At 44.2% G+C, this 25,195-nt stretch overlaps 1 protein-coding gene across 5 annotated transcripts in view; it reads right to left on the bottom strand.

Annotated features, from left to right (window-relative positions):
* LOC147020746 (insulin-like growth factor 1 receptor) overlaps positions 1–25,195 on the bottom strand; it is a 252,796-nt gene that overhangs the window by 22,890 nt on the left and 204,711 nt on the right. For 4 of the 5 annotated variants that reach the window (XM_085896356.1, XM_085896357.1, XM_085896359.1 and 1 more), the window contains 3 exons: positions 10,846–11,075; positions 10,373–10,483; positions 54–213 (listed from right to left, as the gene is read on the bottom strand). In XM_085896356.1, the coding sequence (XP_085752482.1) occupies positions 54–213; positions 10,373–10,483; positions 10,846–11,075 (501 nt within the window). The remainder of the gene's footprint in view (positions 1–53; positions 214–10,372; positions 10,484–10,845; positions 11,076–25,195) is intronic. The other variant, XM_085896358.1, reaches the window with a different exon arrangement.

Genomic DNA, 25,195 nt, shown 5'->3' with positions numbered 1-25,195 from the left:
CAACGGTGAGATGCAAAACTAAAAAAACAAAAGTTTGTGCAAGGACTCCTTACCTCCTATCTTAACTGTGAAATCTTCGGCAACCATGCAGTTGCGGGCAGCCAGGTCCCTGTGGACGAACTTCTTGGCGTTGAGGTATGCCATGCCATCAGCAATTTCAGCTGCCATCTGAAGCATCTCTTTCAATGAGAGTTGGGAGCGTTTTGGCTTCTTCTGTGTGTTGGTGTTGAGATTGTACACAGGAGCAAGTATTACATCCATGAGCAGGAAATGAGATGAATGCATACAATGGCTCGTTATTTAACAATGTTGAGGAATATTACATATACTAGCGCTTCGCACACCTCACCGCACGTTGCTGCAGAGGCATAGGCATCTATGACCACGCCTGCATTATACAGGTTATGGAAGTGGGATGGGGTGGATGGTGCTGGTGGGGGGTGGGGGGGGGTGAGGGTATGGTGGGGGAGTTCGGCCAAATATATTTTGTGCTTTGACTTAGTATATACTGTAAATCAGAAGTCAGAACCCAACACGGATAAATAAAAAGGAACTGAGCCCAAATATATATATATATATATATATATATATATATATATATATATATATATATATATATATATATATATATATATATATATATACATACATATACATACACATATACATATACATATATATATATATACATATACATATACATATACATATACATATACATATATATATATATATATATATATATATATATATATATATATATATATATATATATATATATATATATACTATACGTCCCGTGAACCCGTTGGGTTCCCGTTGTGACAGCGGTTGATGAACAAAATCATTTCAACAAATATAAAAGATAGCTCCAGCAAACTGTACTGCTGAGGTTGTTTGCATTGATCAAATTCTCCCGAAGAGTACTTAACTGAATCGGGAATTGATTTTTAAATAATTTTTTTCGTTGCCCGATTTTAATGAAACGTGATACTGCACACCGCAGGAGAATGGTGAGTCAGGTGAGCCGAAAATATTTGCGCTATCGTGTACCGTTTTGGCTGTATTTCGGGAACATACATACATACATACAATAAAGATGAGAGTTTTAGTTATATGTATATGTATAATATTGTTATCAGTTATAGCTGGAAGGGAAGGTCAACACAAATTTATCAAAAACTGGAAAGCAAATTCGAACTGCCAGCCTTACGGAGAAGACGTGCCCCCAATACACCACCTCCCTTGGACTTCCAGATGGGTTTTTACGTCGTTGATATTCTTTTACCCATATTTCGATCTCGATATCAAAAAACAGACAGACGGGTGAAAGCATAACCTCCTTTCACTTTCGGTGGTGGAGGTAAACAGAAATGAACCGAGAGAGTTCAGTTTGCTTGCAGGAAACTCAAACACTGCACAAAACTGAGCCAATGATCTAATTAGAAAGGTTAATTAATTGGAATGCAACTCACATGTCACAAACAGGATTATAAGATGATATATCTGACTCCTTCCATCCAAATCCCCTTGTTGACCAAATTGTCTTCCGATAACCGTGACTCTCTCCCATCTATTTTAAGACCCATTTGGGGGGAGGGAGAAGTAAACATATCGCCTTTAACTAAGCCGCTTGAACCTCGCCTGACTCGACATCCTGGGCATAATTTATTAATAAACCATCTTGCCTTCATTGCAAATTGAAATGACCGCAAGTTTATGCAACTGGCGGATGCTCAGTCGATAAAACGGATCAAGGTGGTGAAAACGGAATTTCTTCTTTCGCCAGACTCGACCCACACCGATACGAATTCACGCCGAACGGTGAAACCATCTTTCGTAAGACTGGAAGAAGTACCAAAGACAAAAAAATAACCTGAAGTTGGAACAACTTTGTCATTTTAGATGAATCCATGAAAATGCAGTCACAATCAAACCTTCCATTGTTGTCATGGTGAAAAAAATACAGGCATCCGGAGACTGCTCGATGCAAAGGATGCTTTGCAAAATAAATTGCGTGAATAACACGGCGGAACCTGCAGAACCCAATAAATGGAAGGACTTGTGTGACTGTTGATGGATAATATTATCCCCTCCCATATCCTATAGATTACAGACAGCCACGTGTTAGTAAGAATAGTAACGTCATTCTGATGTGGACGTGAATATGAAAAGGAAGTATTCTTTCATTCCTTTCAATATTTCAATCCAAGTAATTTCCAGGAATTATTTCAATCCAAGGACAAAGGGACATGCACAGGCGAGGCCATGGAAGCATTAAATTCCCATCTCCTGGGATGCTTCTTCCTCGGAAGCGCTAATTATCCGCTCATTATGCTCGTGATATGCAGGGTTCGTAAAACAATCTTTTCTTTATTGGCCTTTCTTCACTTACTGGAATTGTTTTCTCGCTTCTCTTTTCTAATTACACTTTTTCTCTAATTTTGTCTCTTTCTTCCTTTACCAGGGAAGACATTTGTGGTTTTTTTTTTTCTTCCTTTGTACAAGATCAAGGCTCATCGAAAGGTGAGCTTACGGAGGGTAAAAAGTCACCGGATTGATCACAGAGATCTGTCTGGGTCACAAAGGAGGTGGAGGGGAGGGGAGGAAAAGCAGTAAAACTGCAAGCAAGAGCGATGGGTTAGTTGAGGTTAATGGGGGTACAAAACATTGCAGGTAGGGATGGGGGATGACACGAGGTGGTGGTGTACCGCCTGCTTAAAGACGTAGAGAGAAGAGTACGATTGCACCATCTTTGGGAAGCAGTTCGACGAATGGGAGAAAGGAGGACCAAAAGAGTGCAGGTTTGCAGGAAGCCTGGGATTCAGCAAAATTTAATCAGGTGTGTGTTACTTGAAGAACGTGTGGGTATTATTGGAGGAGCTGAGGAAGACCAGAACGCTGATACAACTGAGGGAGCTTGACCGGAGGAGAGGCAGAAGAAAATTTTAAAAAAAAACCCAGAGATGCCAGAGTAACAGGCCTTGTTATTTGGCATCCTTGCGAGAAATGTAAAAGAAACAAAAAAACAAGAGACCAATTACCCATATGTGTTGTTATAGCAAAAGGCACATGATGCTTTGGTCTGATCGTGGGAAATGCCTGGGGAGCGTTTTCAACACCCTTGCATAAATGTGTCCTTTGACTTTGTCGTTTTTTATTTTCACAAGTTTCGCATTGACACTTCCTGCGGTCGCCTCAAGGCTAAAACTAGCAAGCGTTTCTTGTACGACCATGCATTTTCACTTTAGGGTCAAGTGTAGTTGTTTTTTGTATGATTATGCATTTTTTTGGCTTTTGAGCCTGGGTGAACGTGTTATTTTGACAAACATTTTAAGGAAAAGTGCACTTGTCAAAATGTTGTGATTATACCAGAAGGAATTCCTCAATATCAAAAGAGCACTGTCAAGGACTGATGTTCATGTGAACTCGTAAAAACAGAAGAATGTGATAATTTCCCCCCTTGAGTGAGTCATTCCGGCCAACGGTTTAGTAATTCATGGATGGCAAACAAGCAAACAAACCAGAACGGCACTCGGGAGAGCGCATACCTCCGCCAGGCTGAACCGTTTACGTTTTGTATCCCACTGATCGGTCGGATCTGACTCCGGACCTTAACCAAAATCGAATCGGCTTGTTCTTGTCACCTAACCAACTATTCCACCTCGTTTTGTTACAAGTCGTCCACAACCTTTTTGAGATAACATGCTATACATAGTTTTTAGCCCCCATCTCTCAATGATGAAAAATCACTTTCAAATCTTGAGGATCCGGATCTGGATATGCATCTTCACCAAAACCTAATCAATTCGTCCTTGTCACTCACCCAACCTGTCTATCCAATTTTGGCCGTATCCGTCGATAACATTTTGAGATATCATACTTACAGACAAACAAACTGGGGTGAAACATAACCTCCGTCCACCTTCGGTGGTGGAGGTGACCAGGACGAAGAGTTTACGTTTCATATTCCAATAAAAGTCCAGATCTGCATCCAGGCCTTAACCAAAATCAAATCGGATTGTTCTTGTCACCGGCCCAACTCATCCGTCAAGTTTTATCCGAATCTATCCGTAACTTTTTGAGATATCCAGACAAACAGACAGACAAGAGTGAAAACATTACCTTCACTGACCTTCGGGGGTGGAGGTAACAAACAAACAAAAAATGCTCAAACAAACAAACAAATAAATGCGCAAACAAGCAAACTTATAAACAAATAAACCCACCAACAAACAAACATACCCATAAACATACAAACAAACCAACCTACCCACAAACAAAAAATACCCACAAACAAACCAACCCACAAACCCACAAACAAATAAACCCACCAACAAACAAACATACCCATAAACATACAAACAAACCAACCTACCCACAAACAAAAAATACCCACAAACAAACCAACCCACAAACCCACAAACAAATAAACCCACCAACAAACAAACATACCCATAAACATACAAACAAACCAACCTACCCACAAACAAAAAATACCCACAAACCCACAAACCTATAAACAAACAAACATCCATTCCAAATCCACTGGGACCATACTCTGTGCAGAGCGTCGGTGCTGCGTAAGCAGTCCCCTGGGCTATCAGGTACAATCCTGGACGGGTCGCCACTCCGACACAGGATACTCGAATGGCTCAATCATCCCAGCAAGCTCGTACTCATTTTTCCGACCTCGGAAGGATGATAGGATAACTTAACCAGTCCTGGTATTAATTCAAAGGCTGAGCGGGATTTGAACTCAGGACCCTAGGATCCCAAGAAACAAACAAACCCACAAACAAACAAACACTCACTCAAACAAACAAATACTCAAACAACCAAACCCACAAATAAAAAAATTCCATAAACAAACAAAGACCCCACAAAAAAAAAGACAGACACTTCTCAAATTTTATATAGTATTGTCATGTGGATGGAGTAAGGGGGTGGGGGGGGGATCCATAGATTATGTTAAGAATAGTATCGACAATGTGAACACACAGTGTAGATTCCTCTTGTTGTAGCTATTTGTGTAGAGATACTTACGATAAGTCATATTGCAAAATGTGTTCAGTACTGAGGAGGCAGTGAGTGTTAACTTTAACACAACATAGAGTAAGTTTGTTGTGTTAAGCCTCCTGTTTTTGAGAGAGGCCGGGTAAATGACTTGGGCAGGAAAGCACTGAAAAGCGTGACGTGATTTTGAAGGCAACATTATGGACTGTTTGGAGAACTGGAAATTTGGAAGGAGGAGGGATTGCGGTGGGCTTAACAAGGGTAGAAAAGTTAATGGTTTTTGATTGGGGGCAATCTGAGATGGTGGTGAACAGATCGGAGATGGTGTTTTTTTGGAGAGGCAGACTCCCTCTCTTTCTCACCAGAACACTCCTCATCGCCAGTCACATCAACCTTGTGCAGCACGAGCCCTGTGCTGTACCAGCCCTGTGCTGCACCAGCCCTGTGCTGCACCAGCCCTGTGCTGCACCAGCCATACCGGACCCAGAACTAGCTCATGCCTTGCTCAAGTCTTCACTAGTTTCCCATTGTCATGCGAGTCTCGGTCTTTATTTTTGGTGCTATCGTCAGTTATTTCTCTCTTTGTAAACAAGTTTTGGTGCCCTCTCATCACCACGTGTGTCTATCGACTGCTTGGGTATGTCTGTTTTATTAATAGCATTTTGTATACCCTTATCCACATATTTATTTGTGCAGTATACCCATTATAATTACAAGTTTTTCTGCCTTTTGCTTCTTGTGTGTTGCACCGCCAGGTTTGACTGCCATTTGGGTGATCCTTGAGAAATAATAGTTACATGATTGAACACAGTGAACTAAAACACCAAATCAGAATCCATGCGTGTCTTATACCCCTGGCTCAGAGTGGGCTGTGTTAACGGATGCTTCTGACGCCTCTCAAAATATATATATATAGTACTAGCTGAAATACCCGTTCCATGCCTGGGGAAATCTGAGTATGTGGGGGGAAGGAGGAATGGGGGAGTGGGTAGGATCGGAGTGAATGTGGAGGGGGTTGGTGAGGGGAGGGAGAGGGACGTGGGGGTAAAAAGTGGAGTGGGGGTGATACCTTCTCGCCCAGGTGAACCTGAGTTTTGGGGGTGAGAATGGAAATTGGTGGAGTTATGGGAGGCTTGGGATGTTGGGGTGGGGGAATGTCAAATTGCAAAACCAGCTTGGAGTACTGGACACACTTGATACCAATTTAAAGCCCCACAACCATTCAGCCTCAACTTTTGCAGGTATATCAACACAAAACTGCTGGAATAGATGTTTACAGCGCAGCAAAATGTTGAACTTACCATTACGTCGAAACATAAGCCGAAAAGAGTCGAACTTCATGGCGGACACATTGAACTGAGCAGGAGCTCATTCACTCTGGAAGGTGTAGTCATCCTCTCCATTTGGAAACAGGAGTGGGTATTGAAGAGGATCATAGGACCTGTGGGTCTTGCATATTCGTTGGAGGAAGCTTTCTCTGTGATGTAAAATAATGTCATGCTTGCCGTGCTCCATATCTCTCATCAAAAAGGCAACATCATTGCATTGAGGAGCAATAAAAGGACCTCTCATGCTCAGTACTGGGCCATCCATCGGCATTGATGACAATTTTATAGTCTGTGGCTTGAGTCAGTCATGAAGTCTTGAGGCCATATTGAAGCTGTTTGTGTTGACATTGCAGTTGTGCAGCATCTCCAGTCGGTCATGTATGACGTTCTGCTTCAAACCAGGAAATATTTTGCACTGGGTTTGCACCTCCTCTTCACCCAAAAAATATAGTTGCACAAAGCTTGCGTCTTCGTTGGGGATTGGACATAAACTTCCCATCCGGTCATGAACTTGATCCTGGATGGTGATCGTTGGATTCCAGACATGTTGAATGTTAATCTCCTTGCATCCAAATGATGCCATTTGAAATTCAGAGTTATATCGTCGAATGTTGGTGAGAAAGTGTTTTGAATCTGTTGTTTGACCGAGAAGCAGCTGGTGGAGAGGGGTTGTGGAGGTGCTTGAAGAAGTAGGCCTTGGACTTTGCCTTTGGAGCAACAGAGACCAGGTGTTTCATGCATCCACTTCAAGGCTGAACAGCTAGCACATTCCTTGTCCATCTCACCCACAAAACTTGAGACTGGTGGGCTGCTACTTTCATAGGTTAGGGCTGCCTTGTAGGTTTCACTTAGTTTCTTGCTTCTTTATCCTGGTCGAAACTCATGTATTTTCTCCTGGCAGAGATAGCCTCTGTTATTTTTATAGCCCGCGTCCTTGCCATTTGCTCACGTGTGCATGCAAGTTGATTGGCAGTATCTTCCAGTGTCTCCTGCAATCGAGCCCGCTTTATGCGTGTGGCAGATGAGGTGCTGCGGCCTACTTTAGTCATGTTCCTCCGCTACTCTGTATGAACTTCCTTCCAGCATCGGCAGTTTTGCACGCATTGTTCGGTATATCCGGGAAATAAATGCAGGGTTATTCAAGGCTGAACGATGTGAAAATATCGAATTTCTCTGCTAGTTCACCCATATATATATATATATATATATATATATATATATATATATATATATATATATATATATATATATATATATGTATATATATATGTATATATATATATATATATATATATATATATATATATATATATATATATATATATACATATATATATATATATATATATATATATATACATATATATATATATATATATATATATATATATATACATATATATATACATATATATATATATATATATATATACTTATATATTTATATATATATATATATATATATATATATATATATATATATATATATATATATATATATATATATATATATATATATATATATATACATATATATATATATATATGTATGTATATGTATATATATGTATATATATATCTATATATATATATATATATATATATATATATATATATATATATATATATATATATATATATATATATATATGTATATGAGCCTGGTGTTGGCACAGTGGTTAGGGCAGCGGCTTGGGATCCAAAAGGTCCTGAGTTCAAACCCCGTTCGGCCACTGAATTAATACACCAGGGGGTTGACTCAGCCTGTCATCCTTCCGAGGTCGGCGAAATGAGTACCAGTATACTGGGCCGGTGTATACCCCAGTTAAAATAGGTGTACCATATCCCTGTGTCGTAAGAGGCGACCAGGGTTGCGTCAGGAAGGGCATCCGGCGTAAAACATGTGCCAAATCACTATGCGGATCATACGGATGATCTGCTGTGGCGACCCCGAACGGGAGCAGCCGAAAGAAGAAGAAGATATATATATATATATATATATATATATATATATATATATATATATATATATATGGAGAGGGGAGGGGCAGTGGGTGGTGGGTTTGGCGTTGTTGGAGAAGCAAGTCATCATGCAAAGCCAACCTGGAGAGTGAACACTCTTGATACCAAGTTGTGCATCATGTGTCAAAAAGTATGACTGGATGTCAAAGAGCGCGACTGGTAAATCGTAAGAAACACACACAGTAAGGGGATAATGGGGGTGGAGGTTGGGGCAGGAGCTCTACTGGGGGAGTGGATACTTCATGCCAAGTGTGAGTGAGCCCCATGGGTGAAAGAGTGTACCCAGTATATGTAAGCAAATACACTTGGTGTGGACGGGGGTCTGTGGTGGGGTTGGGAGGAGGTTTGAAGTGCAAAACCGCCGTGGGGGAGTGAACAGTCTGCATGGCAAGTTTGCTCCACGTGGATCAAAATATGTGGCCGGTGAATGAGAACAGACACACACAGTAGGGGTTGATGGGGATAATGGGGGTGGGGGTTGTGGCAGGAGATGGAGCAAAGTGTAAAACTATCTTGGGGGAGCAGACACCCTTTATACCAAGTATGAGTGAGCTCCATGGGTGAAAGGGTGTATCCAGTAGATCGAAGAACCAAACACACATTGTGGGGAGTGTGGCTGGTATCTGTGTGTGTGTGTGTGTGTGTGTGTGTGTGTGTGTGTGTGTGTGTGTGTGTGTGTGTGTGTGTGTGTGTGTGTGTGTGTGTGTGTGTGTGTGTGTGTGTGTGTGTGTGTGTGTGCGTTTGGGGGGGTAGTGGCTTGGGGGCAGAAGTTAATCATGCATAACCACCCTCGGGGAGTGAACAGTCTTGATGGAAAGTTTGAGCCCCGTGGGTCAAAAGGTATGTCCAGCAAATCAGAACAAACGCACACAGGAGAGGGGTAATGGGGGTGGGGTTGGGGCAGGAGGTGGGGCGAAGTGCAAAACTATCCTGGGGAGTGGACGCTTAGTGCCAAGTGTGAATGAGCCCCATGGGTGAAAGGGTGTACCCAGAATATGGAAGCAAACACATGGTGGTGGGAGGTAGTGGGGTGAGGGAGGGGGGAATGAGGGGTTGGGGGGAGGCTTATAGTTCAAAACCACCCTGAGCAAGTGAACAGTCTTCATGGCAAGTTTGAGCCCCGTGGGACAAAAGGTGTGGCTGGCAAATTAGAACACACACACACAAACACAAACACACACACACACACACACACACACACACACCTCAAATATGTACAGTGTACACAGATGATGTCGTACAATAGCGATGTGAGCCAGTATCTCATCCCCCTCCCCTGACCCATTTTTTCAAGTCTGCAAAAATTGTGCAAGGAACCAGAAATTGGACAATTGACACAAGTGTGGCACCTCTGGATGAAAGAACTGATCATGCTGATAATCAGGTTTTTCTTGCACTTATTGTCCCCCACCCCTTCGACAAGGTAGGAGATAGGGGACATTAAAAATGAGCTTGATCCGACTGACAGATCATCTGTCCATGTACTTTTGTGTACGCGATATTTCAAAAACTGTTCAACATTTCGCTTTCATATTGCAGATATCTATTCCTCATACCACCCAAAAGACAGGGGACATGGAGTATCAGCTCCTTGTTTTCCTTTGTTGCAATCAATGTAATGTACCATACTCGGTGCTGTTGAATCAATTCCTAAGCAAAGGTTGCACTGGTTCGCTAAAGCCTTCCAGAAGGTAGTCGGGGCAAGAATTTGGAATTTGTTCAGGATGCTGGCAATAACTTTCCCACTCTTCACTAAATATGCCGTGGGATGTTTAACGTCCACCAACCTTTGCAGTGCTGACAGACGTAACGGGTCCTCCAGCTCAACGTCCATCCAATGGACGGTGTACATAATTCCATGGCATGTGAAACAGCAACCCAGGCTGGACAGCTCAGGTATAAGCGCACATACCTCCAGACAATCCCGTGAGCCCTTCCTTTCTTTAGGAATGTCAATATTTACTTTTCTCTGAGATATACAGTACATATCATTCTTTGATGCTAACCTCGGCGTCAGAGCGCAGAGAGCGGAGGTAGCTCTTGAGGTCACCATGCGTCATCAACTCCATGATGACGAGTGTGGGCTGCCCTTGTGAAACAACACCGATTAGCCTGACCTGGAGATGCACATGAATGACAGACAAAGGAATAAAATTACATAAAAGACATTGCTTGTGCGTGTATTTCAGTCGAGCAGCACTACCATAGCATGACATCGCTGTTGCTGTTCATGCCATTCCAGAGGGTGGGATGAAAAAAGTGGAAAATAAACAAATAAAAGAAAATTAAAGTATTTACGCTTTGAATTCTACCATTCATATAAAATCACCACTGAGTCCACCCAATTGATGTTGTTGGTCAATTTTGAGACAGAAAGATTGAAAAACCATCCATTAACTGGCATAGGCAGAGGTCTGACAGAGTTAGGATCGAGCTGTGGTGAGGATAATGAAAGCTTGGGAAACTAATCTGGTCTTACCACGTGGTGGCAGTTAAAGGACTTCATGACTGAGGCTTCATTGAGGAACTCGATACGCTCTCGGAGAGTAGCACCCTCATTCACGGTCTTTACAGCGACGCGGGTGTCACCCTCACTGTCCACCACACCATGCGACACCCCTTCATAAACCATGCCAAAAGAACCTTGGCCCAACTCTTGCAGAATTGAGATCTTGTCTCGTGACACTTCCCAGTCGTCTGGAATGTATACTGTTGGCCGAAAGGGATACAAGACAACAATATCATCAATAAAAAAAACATCGTGAGTTATTCTTATAATTAGAGTGAACAAGTACAAAAATAATCTCAAAAGTAGAAAAGATCCTTGAACCCAAACCGGCTGTCCAAGGCCAACAGGATGTGCCCAAGTGCAGTGCTCAATAATCATTATTACAAGTTGAATTATTGTCCCCCACCCCTCCGACAAGATCAGAGACGAGGGACATGAAAATAACCTCCGACCGACTGACTGTTCGACCGACTGACCGACTGATCAGCTGTCCATGTACTTCAGTGCAAGTAATAGTTCAAAAACAGGTGAACATTTAGCTTTCATATTGAAGATATCTCTTCCTCATGATGATATCTCAACCTGATTATAATAGTCTCGCATTAACTTTATAATTGGGTTCAAGTCAGCGCTTTGACTGGGCCACTCAAGAACATTTATTTTCTCCTAATTCAGCCACTCCAATGTGGCAATTCGCTTTGAGCTTCGGATCACTGTCCTGCTGAAATGTGAATCTCCGACCCAGTTTCACATTCATGGCTGACTCGAGCAGCTTTTCATCAAGAATCCTCCTGTACTTTGTACCGACCGTTGTCCCTTCTATCCTGACAAGTTTGCCAGTCCCTGCTGATGAAAAGCAGCCCCATAACATGATGCTGCTACCACGATGCTTGACATTTGGGATGGTGTTGACTGGGTGATGTGCAGTGTGAGGTTGTGCCAGACGTAACACTTTTAATTTAGACCAAAACGTTCAGTTTTTGTCTTGACTGATCACAAAGCGTTTCTCCACGTGCCTGCAGTAGCATGAAGACGTTTTTTTTTTTTTCGCAAACTCCATATGAGCATTTAGATGAGTCTTTTCAGTAATTGCTTCTTTCTTGCCATCTGTCCATTGAAGGCAACAGGATATTGTTGATTGATGAACACTGACTCCCATCTCGGACAAACAGCCTTACAGATCTTTCAAAGTCATTGTTGGATTTACAGTGACATCCTGAAGCGGTTTCATGCTTGCCCGGCTCCTGAGCTCCGATGGGCGACCTGATCTGGGTAGAGTCTGGTGGTATGATACGTCTTCCACTTCTTGATGATGGATGTCACCGTACTCAAAGGGATAAGGAGTGACTTTAAAATCTTCTTGTAACCCTCTCCAGAACGGTGCTTCTCCGCCACTTTATGTCTGACATCTTTGGAAAGCTCCTTGGTCTTCATGTTTTCCTTGTTGGTTGACCAAGTGAGTTGTACCTTAAAACTCCTTAGATAAGTAGGTGATCATAATTTTTAAGTAAAACAATTGATTACATACAGGTGAACCCTATTACACTTATTTTTTTAAACCTTTCAAACAAATAATTTGCTCCTGAAGTGATTTAGGATTAAAAAGGAAAAGGGTTTGAATACTTATGCAACCGAGAAACATCTGATTTTCTCTGTTAATCTAACTTATTCACATTTTATCTGAATTATTTTAGCTTTTTCACTTTGGAATAGTTTGTGAAGACTTTATATTTTAAGTGTGATTTCAAAGGATCACAAATAAGCTCAGGGGGAATCAAAATATGAAAAATTTTGGAGGGGGGAGGGGGGGAGTGGTGAATACTTTTGCAGGCCATTGGATTAAAAAAACAAAAGAGTTAATTTCTGCAACTGCCCACTTTGACATCTTTTTTCTTGTTTTATTTCGACAGTTTATAAGGCTAATGGAAGTGCTGAAACACACACACACACACACACACACACAAACAGGAAAGGTGACACACCTACTATACTGCACATGGATGATTTAAAGCTTTTTGCACCGAATGCCGAAAAATTGACAGAACAGCTAAAACTAGTTAATGGTTCTCCAACAGCTAACGGTTCTCTTCGGAGATTCAAATGGAATTTGGACCAGATAAGTGTGCCAAGTGTACATTTGTATAAGATAAACCAACAAAAACAGACAACATAAAAATTGACCTTGAAACAACAATACAGCATTTAGAAAACGAAGCATCATCCAAATACGTCACAAACAAATTCACAAAACAATTGACAAAGAATACCTACATAGAACGAAGCTGATCCTGAAACCGTATCTCTCCCCAAGAAACAAAATCAACGCCATAAATCAACTTGGAGTACCAGTGTTCCAATACAGGTGTGGAATAATAACCTGGTTCCAATCAGAAATCAATAAGGTCGACATCAAAACAAGATACTCCTTACCATCCACAAAATGTTCTACAAAAACCAGTGCATCCGAGAATGTACCTGCCGAGAGGAGAGGGAGGAAGTGGCTTGATGGAACTCAACCAGGTGCACTGAGTGATGAGTGTTGGACCAGCTGAGTAAGTGAAATACTCAACGGACTATCGGATTCGATTTGTAAACAAACACGAACACAACAAACCTGAAAAAGTATCTCAATCTCACCTTACAAGGAATTTCCAAGAACGGGTGTGAATAGAAGATGCCGCACAGGAAAATTAAATCGTAACAAATACAGCCCCAACAATTACAAAAAAGACAAAAGAAATAAAAATATCAACAAATTTACACCAACAACGGGGAGAACGACAAAGGAGCTTGAAAATACAAATAATTATTGGACCGAGTAGGTATCGCCAAGGAAGTCTCATTGGAATGGCTAAGAAGAGATCAGGTCAACTGGGACGGAGAACGAATAATAACAAATGCCCAAGATCAAGAACACTACACCAATGGATTTTAAAAAGATGGGGAGACCGAGCCAAATGGACAAGTGTCGGTTCTGCAAAACAAAAACAGAAAGTACTAGTCACCTGCTTTCAGGATGGAAAAACTATTATCAGAACAACTTTACACACAAAGACACAACAAAGTATACAAAGTGATTTATTGCAATATCTGCAAAAATTTCAACATCCCAGTTCCGGAAAACTCATGGAAACACGAACCAAAGGCAATCACTGAAAATAAGGGCGTCTTGTTCATGTACGACTTGATGATCCCATCGAGTATGAACATGGAAAACAAAGCCTTGCGACCAGACATCGTTCTCAGGAACAAAAAAGAAAAGATAGCATTGCTGATCGAGATATCAGTACCCAGTGATTTTGGCTGAAATAATGCAGAAATCAAGAAAATGATCAAATACCAGGACCTCAAAAATGAGATCAAGAAGATCTTGGAAGATGAAGTGTCAAAATTGCACCACCAGCGATAATTGGAGCAACAGGAATAACAAAGAAGAACCATTTTTACAGCCATTTTTCCCTGCTGTGCAGGGGTTAGGCTTTTTCTTGAGGCAATGTTTTTTTTATGGCCGGATGCCCTTCCTGGCGCCAACCCTGGTCGCCTCTTACGACACACAGGGATATGGTACACCTATTCTAACCAGGGCATACACCGGGACCAGTACACTGGTACTCACTTCGCCGACCTCAGATGGATGACAGGCTGAGTCAACCCCCTGGTGTTAATTCAGCTGCCAGCGGGGCTTGAACTCAGGATCCTGGGATCCCAAGCCACCACCCGAACCACTAAGCCAACACCAGGCTTAATAACAAAGAAGAACCTCGCTGACATTTTGATAACCATCCCCGGAAATATTACCACAAACAAACTACAATTGGAAACAGTCCGGGGTTTATTGAAGATCCTGAAAAGAGCCCTCGGAACAAAACACTGAGAACAACTACAATTTAACAACTTGGTCCATGAATTGTGATGCCTTACTGAAGCAAAGGTGGATACTTTGAGTCCTTGGAGGACTTTGTTCCATCTCCTCGAACCCGCAAATGGAGATAACAACCAACGACACACACAAACACACACACACACACACACACACATACACACCCTTTTATTCATACATACTAGATGACTTGTGAACCCGTTGGGTTCCCATTGTGACAGCGGTTGAAGAAAAAAAATATTTCAAGAAAAAACAAAGAGATAGCTACAGCAAACTATACTGTTGAGGTTGTTTGCAATGATCCAATACTCCCGAAGAGTACTTGACTGAATCGAGAATTGATTTTTTAATAATTTTTTTGTTGCCCGATTTGAACGAAACTTGACACTGCACACCACAGGAGAATGGTGAGTAATGTGGCCCTAAAAGTTTTGCACTATCATGTACTGTTTTGGCTGTATTTCAGGAACATACATATGCACAAGATGAGAGTTTTAGTAATTTTTAAATAGATCGATATATATATATATATATATATATATATATATATATATATATATATATATATATATATATATATATACATATATATATATATATATGTACATAGTATTTGTAGATATATATCATATATGTGTATGTGTATGTGTATGTACATGTGTGTATGTGTGTATGTATGTATGTATGTGTATGTATGTGTATGTATATGTGTGTATGTGTGTATGCATATATATGCCTGGTGTTGGCTTAATGGTTTGGGTGGTGGGCTTGGGATCCTTGGATCCTGAGTTCAAATTCCACTCAGCTGTTGAATTAATACCAGGTGGGGTTAACTCGGTCTTTCATCCTTCCAAGGTTGGCAAAATGAATGCCAGCATGCTGGTATCCTATGTCAGAGTGGCAACCTGTCCAGGATTATACCCAATAGCCACCGGATCGGATCACTTTTCCGGATCGGATGCAGCCGAGCAACACTGCCAAGGACATACCAGCTAAAAGGAACGGATCGTTGGGAATAAAGTAGCGGCTAAACTAGGATTTGGACCATGCTGGATCAATGAAAGAAACCACAAAGACGAGCTGGCAACATTCCTAATGATAATTTATTAACAGTGGGCGAAGAAAGATATGTGGCACAGTGAAGATTTATTGGGGTGCGTTGTGTAGAGATAGGGGAGAGAGGTGTGGTGCAGCAAATAAACAGGCAACTTACAAAAGGGGACACAGAGCAGACTTAACGCGAAATTAATAACAATAATAATAATGATCTTCTGCAGTCTTACTTAGGCAGACAGGCACCAGGACACACACATACGCACAAACACAGACGCAGAAAACCCAATGAAGAGAGGGTTTAGAACCAGGAATTGGGCACCATAAAGGAGGAGCTTGAGTCGAGAGGGGCGGAGTCCAGAGTGGGAGGACGGAGTAGTAGGTGGGACCAGGTAGGCGTGTGGGGTCGACGTCGTGTGGGCGGAGACGAGGAGGTGGAGTCCGGGCAGCAGGAGGCGGGTCGTGGCGGTGTCGAAGAGGCGAGGCGAGAGAAAAGCGGAGAATTAAACATTCCTCTCGAGGAAGCTCAGAGCACCCTGGACATGGCACAAACACCACCTTAAAATGCTGAGAACTCCTAATTTCCTCAACCTCCGAGCCGCAGATCACAGCGTGCCAGGGCCTTGCCTCAAAGGCTGAAGGACGATGTTCTATCGTAATCATATAGCGTGGCTTATGAGTATTCGTTAGCTGGTTATAAAGTTTGTTTTTGCTATTTCCATGGAACATAAACCTGCTTTTGCTATTTTCAGTCTTTCTCTTCATACTGAAAGGGGAGATGTCATGATATTGTTGAATTATATGCTTGCTTCATTGGCTATATTCTTCTGGCCTGTACATGTGTGCGCATACGCCAATAAATCTGGCAGTTGGTCCATGTACGGTGATCCTATTCATGTCCGTTGTCATTACAATGTATGTGTGTATTTACATGTATATATATATATATATATATATATATATATATATATATATATATATATATATATATATATATATATATATATATATATATATTGTTGTGGTTTCCACCCGTTCGGCGTGCGGGCGACCACTTTTAGCTAATTGCGGCCGCGCGCCCACCGGACGGGCAATCCAGTCGTAGCTTTCCGGATCAACGCCGAAACCCAGCTACGGGTGTTGTTAACTACACCATAAATCAGCCAACTCTTCGGTCCACGCGTGACAGGGTTGATCGCCGAATTGTCAATGTACCTAATTATTCACGCAGACAGAAATGCCGGGGATTTACACCTCAACGGTGCCTGCACGGAAACGAGCCGTTTAAGCAGCTCGCTCCGTTGCGATTGCCAAGCAGTTTTGTATATCGCCAGGCCCCGTTGGTCCCGGTTAGCTTATCAGTGTTAAAAACCAGCTAATATTCCGAACGCAATTATGGCAGTTCAATGGAGGATGGGACGCAACGAGGAGGTGAATATTCAAACAAAGAGGGCATTTATTGCACACGCATGTAGTCAATGAAGCAATGGGGGGGGGGGGTGGAGGATGGGTACAAGACACGAGCAAAAAGCCGACAGCCGATATCTATCTACCACGTACATGCACTTAACAACAATTCTACTTAGCGGACAAGGTGCCACAGACTTCCATGCAAAAACCCCAGGAAAGGAACAGGGAGAACAGGGCCCGTAGGCCTTTAATGTTCTGCGGAGCTGTGAAGCCCAAAGGAGCTCCGCGAGACCGTGCAGGTTACCTGCCACCCTTGTGGTGACTTGGTGGGCGACCCTCGATGTCTCGTCGTCAACACGGCAGCTGGTGTAATGGTGTTCGGTTTGTTCAGCCTTGTGGCCTAGTCGATCGGGCCTGGCTGACGACGCCTCAGAGGAGCGAACGGGCCTTGCTCTTTTGGAGTTGATGCTCTTTTAAGAGCCCGCTCACTCCTCGGCGTTGCTCGGACCGATCCGGTGCCCGATCACTTTGGACCGTTATGTCGCTGGCTGGCGACTTCTCTCCGGCCGGCGACCTCTCTCCGGCTGGTGACTTCGCTGCCGCCTCCACCGACCCACGACTCTGCACGGCACTGCAGGCTCGACCGGACTCCACTGCAGAGCTCCGTCCTCAACTCCAACGAACTCTCAACAACTGAACGACTGAACCCTCACCAACGAACTCTCAACTCCCTGAACTGAACGACTGAACCACCCTCTCGGCGTTTCAGCCCCGCCTTTTATCGGGTTCGTGGGGGAGGGGGGGTTGGTCTTTCACCTCCGACCCTCCACTCCCGGCTGACTCTGCCCCTTTCGTCGTTTTGATTTTGATCTTGCCGTCGAACGCGGAGGTGGCAGGAATCACCCTCACAACGCAGCGGTGTTTGAAAACACCCTGCCGCTCATTCATGGACGCCATTGCTGGTGACAAGATGGCGGCGCCGTGGAGATGAAGGTGAGGAGATGTTGTTTGTTTTAAAGTAAAGATAGCAAAAGAATAACGGCTGACTCAAAGATGCACAGCCCGTCACACGAGTAACTCCCTTTAGACATCGGTGGGGAAATCTAACCTGGACACGCACTTATCAACATAACTGATCTCTGGGGAACCTGAATGGTGATCTGTGAATTTCTACAACCGTAACAATATATGTATGAATATATATATATATATATATATATATATATATATATATATATATATATATATATATATATATATATATATATATATATATATATATATATATATATATATATATATATATATATATTGCTATAGGCCTGTGCCGGTCAGTTCATCTACCGGCTGTTTTGCTACAAGGCCTGCGCTGCTCAGTTCACCTGCCAGCTGTTTTGCTACAAGGCCTGTGCCAGTCAGTTCACCTGCCAGCTGTTTTGCTACAAGGCCTGTGCAGGTCGGTTCATCTGCCGGCTGCTTTGCTACAAGGCCTGTGCCGGTCAGTTCGTCTGCCGGCTGTTTTGCTACAAGGCCTGTGCCGGTCAGCTTCACAACTGGCCTGTTTTGCTACAACGGCCTTGTCTTGCCTTGCCATGCCTTGTCTGCGTGCTTTTGCCTTGCCCCATGCCTGCTAGCCCTTTTTGTTGCATTTGCCCCATCCATCCATCACCATATGCGCCAGGATCATCGCGCGTTCTGTGGGGACTGCCCTGTAGGCAGCCGCATCACGGGACTGCATTGGCAGCCCGTGCACCACTCATTCGCTTGTATTTGCTTGCGTCAGTACCATCCATTTTTCTGCAGGGACTGCCTTGCAGGCAGCTGCACAAGGAGACTGCATTTGTGCACCCATGCACCGTTGCGTTCACTGCGCTCATTCAAGGGGAGGCCGAGGACTGCGTTTGAACAGCCGGCCACATTCCCTGTCACCTGCATTGGATTCATGAGCCAGAGACTGCATTTGGGGAGCCTGGCTCCCTGTTTCACAAAATGGCCTGTGGGATGACATTGCTACGTGCTTTTTTCCCCGCAGAGTCCATCGGTCCTGGGCCATGGTGTGGTGTAAAATTACAAGGACAAGGTTAAGTTAAAATTGTAAATGAGTTGCTTCACCCTGCATGTGTGTCATAGCGCCGGCAATTTATTTAAGTCGTTTGCATGAGTGGGTTTGTTTAGTTAGTTACTCAGCCCATAGGTTATTTATTTTTGGGACACGAATACACTAAATGTCGCGCTCAGGGATCCGAAGATAAAACGTACTAGGGAAAACTTACACATTATGGCACACGAAACTTCGACGACTCGGGACAAGTCTGTAAAAAGGGGAGGGGGTAGTGTTACGGCTGTGGAAATTCGCAGAACACCATATAGGTCCTAAGTTCAGTTATGCCGATAAGTCCGTGTTCAGTTAGATTTCCCCACCATTGTTTAATGGGGTTTTATCTGTGTGGACAGGGCAGCAATCTTTGAGTTAGCCTTTATTATTTTGCTATCGTTATTTTGGACTGACTCATCAACCACGCCATCCTCACCACTTTACCCACAACCGCCAACATCACCTCACCACCTTCTCCACCCCACCAATCACCTAACCACTTTCTCAACCACCACCACAAACGCCAGCCACACCACCATCAAGACCACCACAAAACGCCAGGCATGCCACCATAACGCCAACCACACCACCACCGCATTTCCACCTCAGCACAGTTGAGAGAAGCCTGGAACTCATCGGGGGAGAACGGACGACGGCCCCACCCTTCTCCCCCCACCCACCCCAACCGGCGAACACGTGCGGAAAAGGAAGCAACGATTGCCTACAGTAGTACTCAACGAGAAAGGCCCCGATTCAGGCGAAAAAACGCCCGACTTCTGGAAGTTTCCCGCGGGAGCTAGAAGGAGAGCGGGCGAGGGCCGTGCAAATATAAGCGAGCGCTGAACGCAGCGGTGTGTGTGTGTGTGTGTGTGTGTGTGTGTGTGTGTGTGTGTGTGTGTGTGTGTGTGTGTGTGTGTGTGTGTGTGTGTGTGTGTGTGTGTGTGTGTGTGTGTGTGTGTGTGTGTGTCGTCGACAAGAACCGAGTGGTGGGTCGTCGAGGAGAAGCAAGTGGAGAGGCGAGTGGAAGTCAGTCGGTGAGGAGCTGGAGGGGTCCAAGAGGGACGCCCAAACAAGTCACCACGAGGGTGGAGGTAACCTGCGGCGGCCTCTTGGAGTTCCTTCAGTCAACCAAGCTCCGTGGACATAAAGACCCTAAGGGGTCCAGTCTGACCCCCTTGTCTTTGAGGGGGTCTTTTCTTTGCTTTTCTTTGGGTGAATGTTGTGGCGCCATGTCCCGCAAGTAGAACTGTGTAAGTGCTTTGAAATAATAATAATAACAATAAAAGACGGTTGTAGTGCTTTGCCTTGTTCGTGTCTTGTCCCTTCCCGCCAGTTCCATTGCTTCTCTGTTTATGTGCATGTTAATGTTTTGCATACCTGAATGCATGACTGCATATGTGTTGTTTTATAAATAAATGTCCTTGTGTGAATACTAACCCGTTTGTCGTGTCCTCTTTCCCCATTGAACCGCCGTATTGCTCTCAGAATAATAGCGGGCTTTTTAATAGCCAATAAAAGAATTGGGTCCAGTGAGGTCTCGCGATAATACACCGCTCGTTTATCCCAGAACGGAACAGACCGCTTAAGCGGTTCGTGTCCAAGCAGACCTCGCTGAGGTACGTCTCTCGGTAGTCTGCCCGCGCGAATACTTAGGTATATCCATAATTCGGCGATTGACCCTGTCGCGCATGGGTAGAGTGTTGACTAGGCCATGGTGTGCGGTTGGAGCACACCCGTGACTGGTTTCCGGCGTTGTTCCGGAAAGTCGCGATTGAATTGTTCGTCCGGTGGGCGTCCGGCCGCGATTCGGTTTAAAAGCGGTCGTTCGCATGCTGGGCGGGTGGTGAATTCGTAACAATATGTATAAGTATATAGAAATAGATAGATATAGAAATAGATAGATATATATTTGTTTTGTTTTTGTCTTTGTATACCTTGTCGAGGCTCGTGTGAGCGCTAACACACAACGCACATCAAGGGGACACGAGACAAGAGGGGCGGGAGTGGGAGGGACAAAACAGTGGGGAACAGACACATTAGGAGATCTGTGGAAGCGATAGGACGGGGAACATGGGGAATAGAAGATGAATATTACAGGGACTTTCAGGAAGGAAAGCAGGGAATTTGAAGGAAGTGGGCTTGGGTGGCTTATCGGGGGTAGAAAAGATCGAGGATTTAGATGGGGGTGAGGTGGTGGTGAATAAGAGGTGGTGGTGAACAACTGTTTTGAAAGCGTGGAGGGAAGAATGGGAAAGAATAGAGTGAGGGAGTTTATTCCAAAGGCAGGAAAAAGGAGGAATGAAAGAGTGAAGGTGAGCAGTGATTCGTGATTTTGATAGTTTTATCAGAAGGGGGTTGTTGGCGGACCTTGAGCGCCCTGAGGAAATGTGGTGGGGACAAATCGCAGAGAGAGCAGGGGGGGCAAGGCTGGAGAGGAGACGGTAGAAGACAGAAAGACCACCGACCAACCTGCGGTGATTGAGTGAGAAGCCCAAAGACTCAGCCTCATTGCGGGAGATGCCGATGATCCGAAATGCCCTGGTTTCTAAAGCGTGAAGCCGAGAAAGGTGAGAGGCAGAAGCACCAGCCCAGAGGGGAGAGCAGTACTCCATCAGGCTACGAACAAAAGCTTTGTAAGTGGTCAGGAGCTCAGGAGGGCCGAGGAAAGACTTTGCACGACGGAGGACTCCCAGTCTGCGACTGACTTTGGAGGCGAGGTTTGAAATGTGGCTTTCCCAGGAAAGGTCATGGCAGATAGTGAAACCCAGAAGCTTGAAAGAAAGGACTTCTTCCAGAGGATTGTTGAGAAAGTGGATGGGTGGGTTTTCTAAACGGTCCTTTCGAAGAGATAGTGAGAGTGTGAGATTTGTCCGGATTGAAAGACATGTTCCATGTGTTGGACCAGTTTGTGATTTTATCCAGATCTGCAGTGAGCGAAGAAGCTGCTGCTTGTCGGTCCGAGGAATGACAGATGGTACAGCAGAGGGTGGAGTCACCAGCAAAGAGATATAGAGGATTTTCCAGAGAGTCAGAGAGATCATTGATGAAAACCAGAAAAAGAACAGGGTCCAGAACGCTACCTTGAGGAACTCCAGCCTGGACAGGAAGGGGGGATGAAAGAACTCCATTTAGGGCCACACGTTGACTGCGACAGGAGAGGAAGTCTGCGAGCCATGAGTGGAGATGGCCTTGGCTACCATGGGAAGAGAGTTTGGTGAGTAGGGCAGGGTGCCAGACTGTCAAAAGTACATGATATGTCCAGGGATACGGCTCAGATTTCCTGTCTGGCATTGAGGACCTCCATCCAATGTTGGGAGAGCAGAAGCAGCATATCCAGGGTAGAGTGACCTGGTCTGAAACCAAATTGATGATCGGAAATCAAGCCATTTGAGAAGAGGAAAGATTTCATGTCTGAAGCGATGATGGATTCCATAACGTTGCTGATGATTGGGAGAAGGCTGATTGGTCTGTAGTTGCAGGGATCTGTTTTTGCACCTTTTTTATGCAGGGCAGTGATATTTGCAGATTTCCAAACAGATGGCAGATGACCTTGAGCAAATGAGAGGGTGAATAGAACAGAGAGAGGGTGAGCAAGAGCAGAAGAGCAGGCTTTGAGGACACGTGGGCTGATGCCGTCTGGACCGGTTGCAGAATCTGAGTCGAGGTTTGACAGCAAGCTCTCCACGTTGTCAGGAGAAAAGGACACAGAGTCCAGGGACAGTTGGGTGCGACTGGGTAAAGTGGGTAGAGAAAATTATGGGTTTTTGACACAAGATTTAGCTGCAAACACCGAGTTTAGGCATTCAGCTTTTTCATGTGGGGTATCAGCAGTGCGGCCATTTGAGGCAAGGGAGGGGATGGAGGGGGAACATACACCAGAAACAGATTTGATTAAACGCCACCAGGATTTTGAGGAGGGGAAAGGTTTGAGAGTTCAGACTTGAGATTAGAAAGATGTTGTTTTCTGGCTCTCCTGAGGGTAGATACACACTTGTTCCGAGCTTCATGGAAGGAACTGAGATTACCCTCAGTTGAGTTTGCTTTCCATGAGGCAAAGGAAAGTTGTTTCAGGACAACTGCCTCGCCACAAGCTTCAGTAAACCAAGGGCGGGAGGAAAGGTAGGACAACTGAAGATCAGAGGGGATAAATCTGTGCATGAGGGCAAGCAAGTTTCTTTGAAAGAATTCCCAGGAAGAGTTGATGTTGGAGAAAGTCATGATGGGAGACCAGTCAAGAAGTTTGATGGCTGCTTGGAGACCCTGCCAGTTGGCTTGACTGAAATGCCAGACTCGACGGCGGTGAGGTGGTTCTCTGATAACAGCCAGAGAGATGTCCACTTTGACAAGGCCGTGGTCAGAAGAACCGATTGGAGCGAAGGAAGAGCAGCAGATATTGTCAGCGAAATTTGTCAAAATCAGATCCAGAAGAGATGGAGTACCATTGGTTGAGATCCGGGTCGGGAAGTTTACCGATTAAGTCAATCCCAATGAGTCGCAGAAAGCTTTTGCTGAGGTGCCATGACAGGTGAGAGAGGTACCCACACCTAGCCAACTGGCATGATGACAATTGAAGTCACCACATAAGAGGAAGAGAGAGTTTGGATGAGAAGATAGAAGATGGTCCATGTTTTCAGATAGTGAGGTGTAGATGGAGTCATCACTGTTAGGTGGATGGTACAGTACACATTTTAACATGAGGTGGGATTGGAGGGGAAGCCGTAGCCAGAGGTATTCCTGGGGTGTGGGGGAGTGAGAGCAATGCATGGAGAGTGAGGAATAGAGTCTTTGATGAAGAGAGCAACTCCTTCACCAGGACGAGGCTCAGGTCTGTCTTACCGGAGGAGGGAGTAACCAGGGAGAGATACTTGGGAATCAGACATGTCTTGGGGGAGGAAAGTTTCTGTTAGGCAGATTATGTCTGGTTTGTCAGTGGCAACCTGTATGGAAAGATCTGAAAGGTTTGAGCGAAGGTCCCGGATATTTGAGGTCCACACTTTTCATGAAGAGGTAGGGGAGGAGGCTTTGGGTGCAGTTTGGGGGGGAGGGGAGGGTAGGACAAGGGATGAGGAGGGAAGGTAAGGAGGGTTGTTGGAAGAGTGTGGGGGATTGCAGAATAGCGAGGGGAAGGGGCTGGATGAGGAGGAGAAAAGGCCCTGTAGTGCTGGGGGAAAGGGGGGTCAAGAGAGGGGGAAGAAGGCAGTTGAGGATTTGAGGAGGTGGAGTGAAGAGATGGAGGTGAGAGGGCAGTGGATGGAGGCAGCTTTGTGGATGAGAGTGGGGGAAACTTTGAGAAGGATGAGTGATGAAAGGTGGGACCAAGGTGAGGGGGGAATTTTTGAGAGAGGTGAGAGGGAGGCTTGGAGGGAGAAGAGTGGGATGGTTGCTTTGAGAATGAGAGTGAGGGGTGACAGGGGTGAGTTGGCACTGAAGTTGGAAAAAAAAGAATGGTTGATGGAAAGCGAACATTCATAGCAAACTGGGGTTTTTAAAAGTTTTAGGTCAGAGATGCAATTTAACACAATTGTTGATGGATGCAATAAAGGTGAATTCAGAGAATGGAGAGAAGAAACGCTGTAACAGTTGGATTTTTTAGGCAATGAATGAAGGAGAGGTCGAAATGAGAGCAGTCTGTTAAAATAGCAGAAGAGTAGTACATTATGAAACAGTAAAGAGTACCACATGTGTGACGAGGAAGATGAAGCATTATAAGATATAATTTTTGTTATTATTATGAATGTTTGAGAGAGTTTTCAACAGATTAGGTCAGGAAGTGTTGTTGAAAAATCGAGGAAGAAGAAGAGGAGGAGAATAAGAGGAAGAAGAAGAGGTGATGAAGAAGAAGAAGAGGTGATGAAGAAGAAGAAGAGGTGATGAAGAAGAAG

Source organism: Eptatretus burgeri, chromosome 9, assembly GCF_056783735.1.
Source record: "Eptatretus burgeri isolate ZD-2024b chromosome 9, Ebu_testis_v1, whole genome shotgun sequence".
Lineage (NCBI taxonomy): Eukaryota > Metazoa > Chordata > Myxini > Myxiniformes > Myxinidae > Eptatretus > Eptatretus burgeri.
Note: the sequence above shows the minus strand (reverse complement) of the source record. Positions and strands in the feature narration are given on the sequence as shown.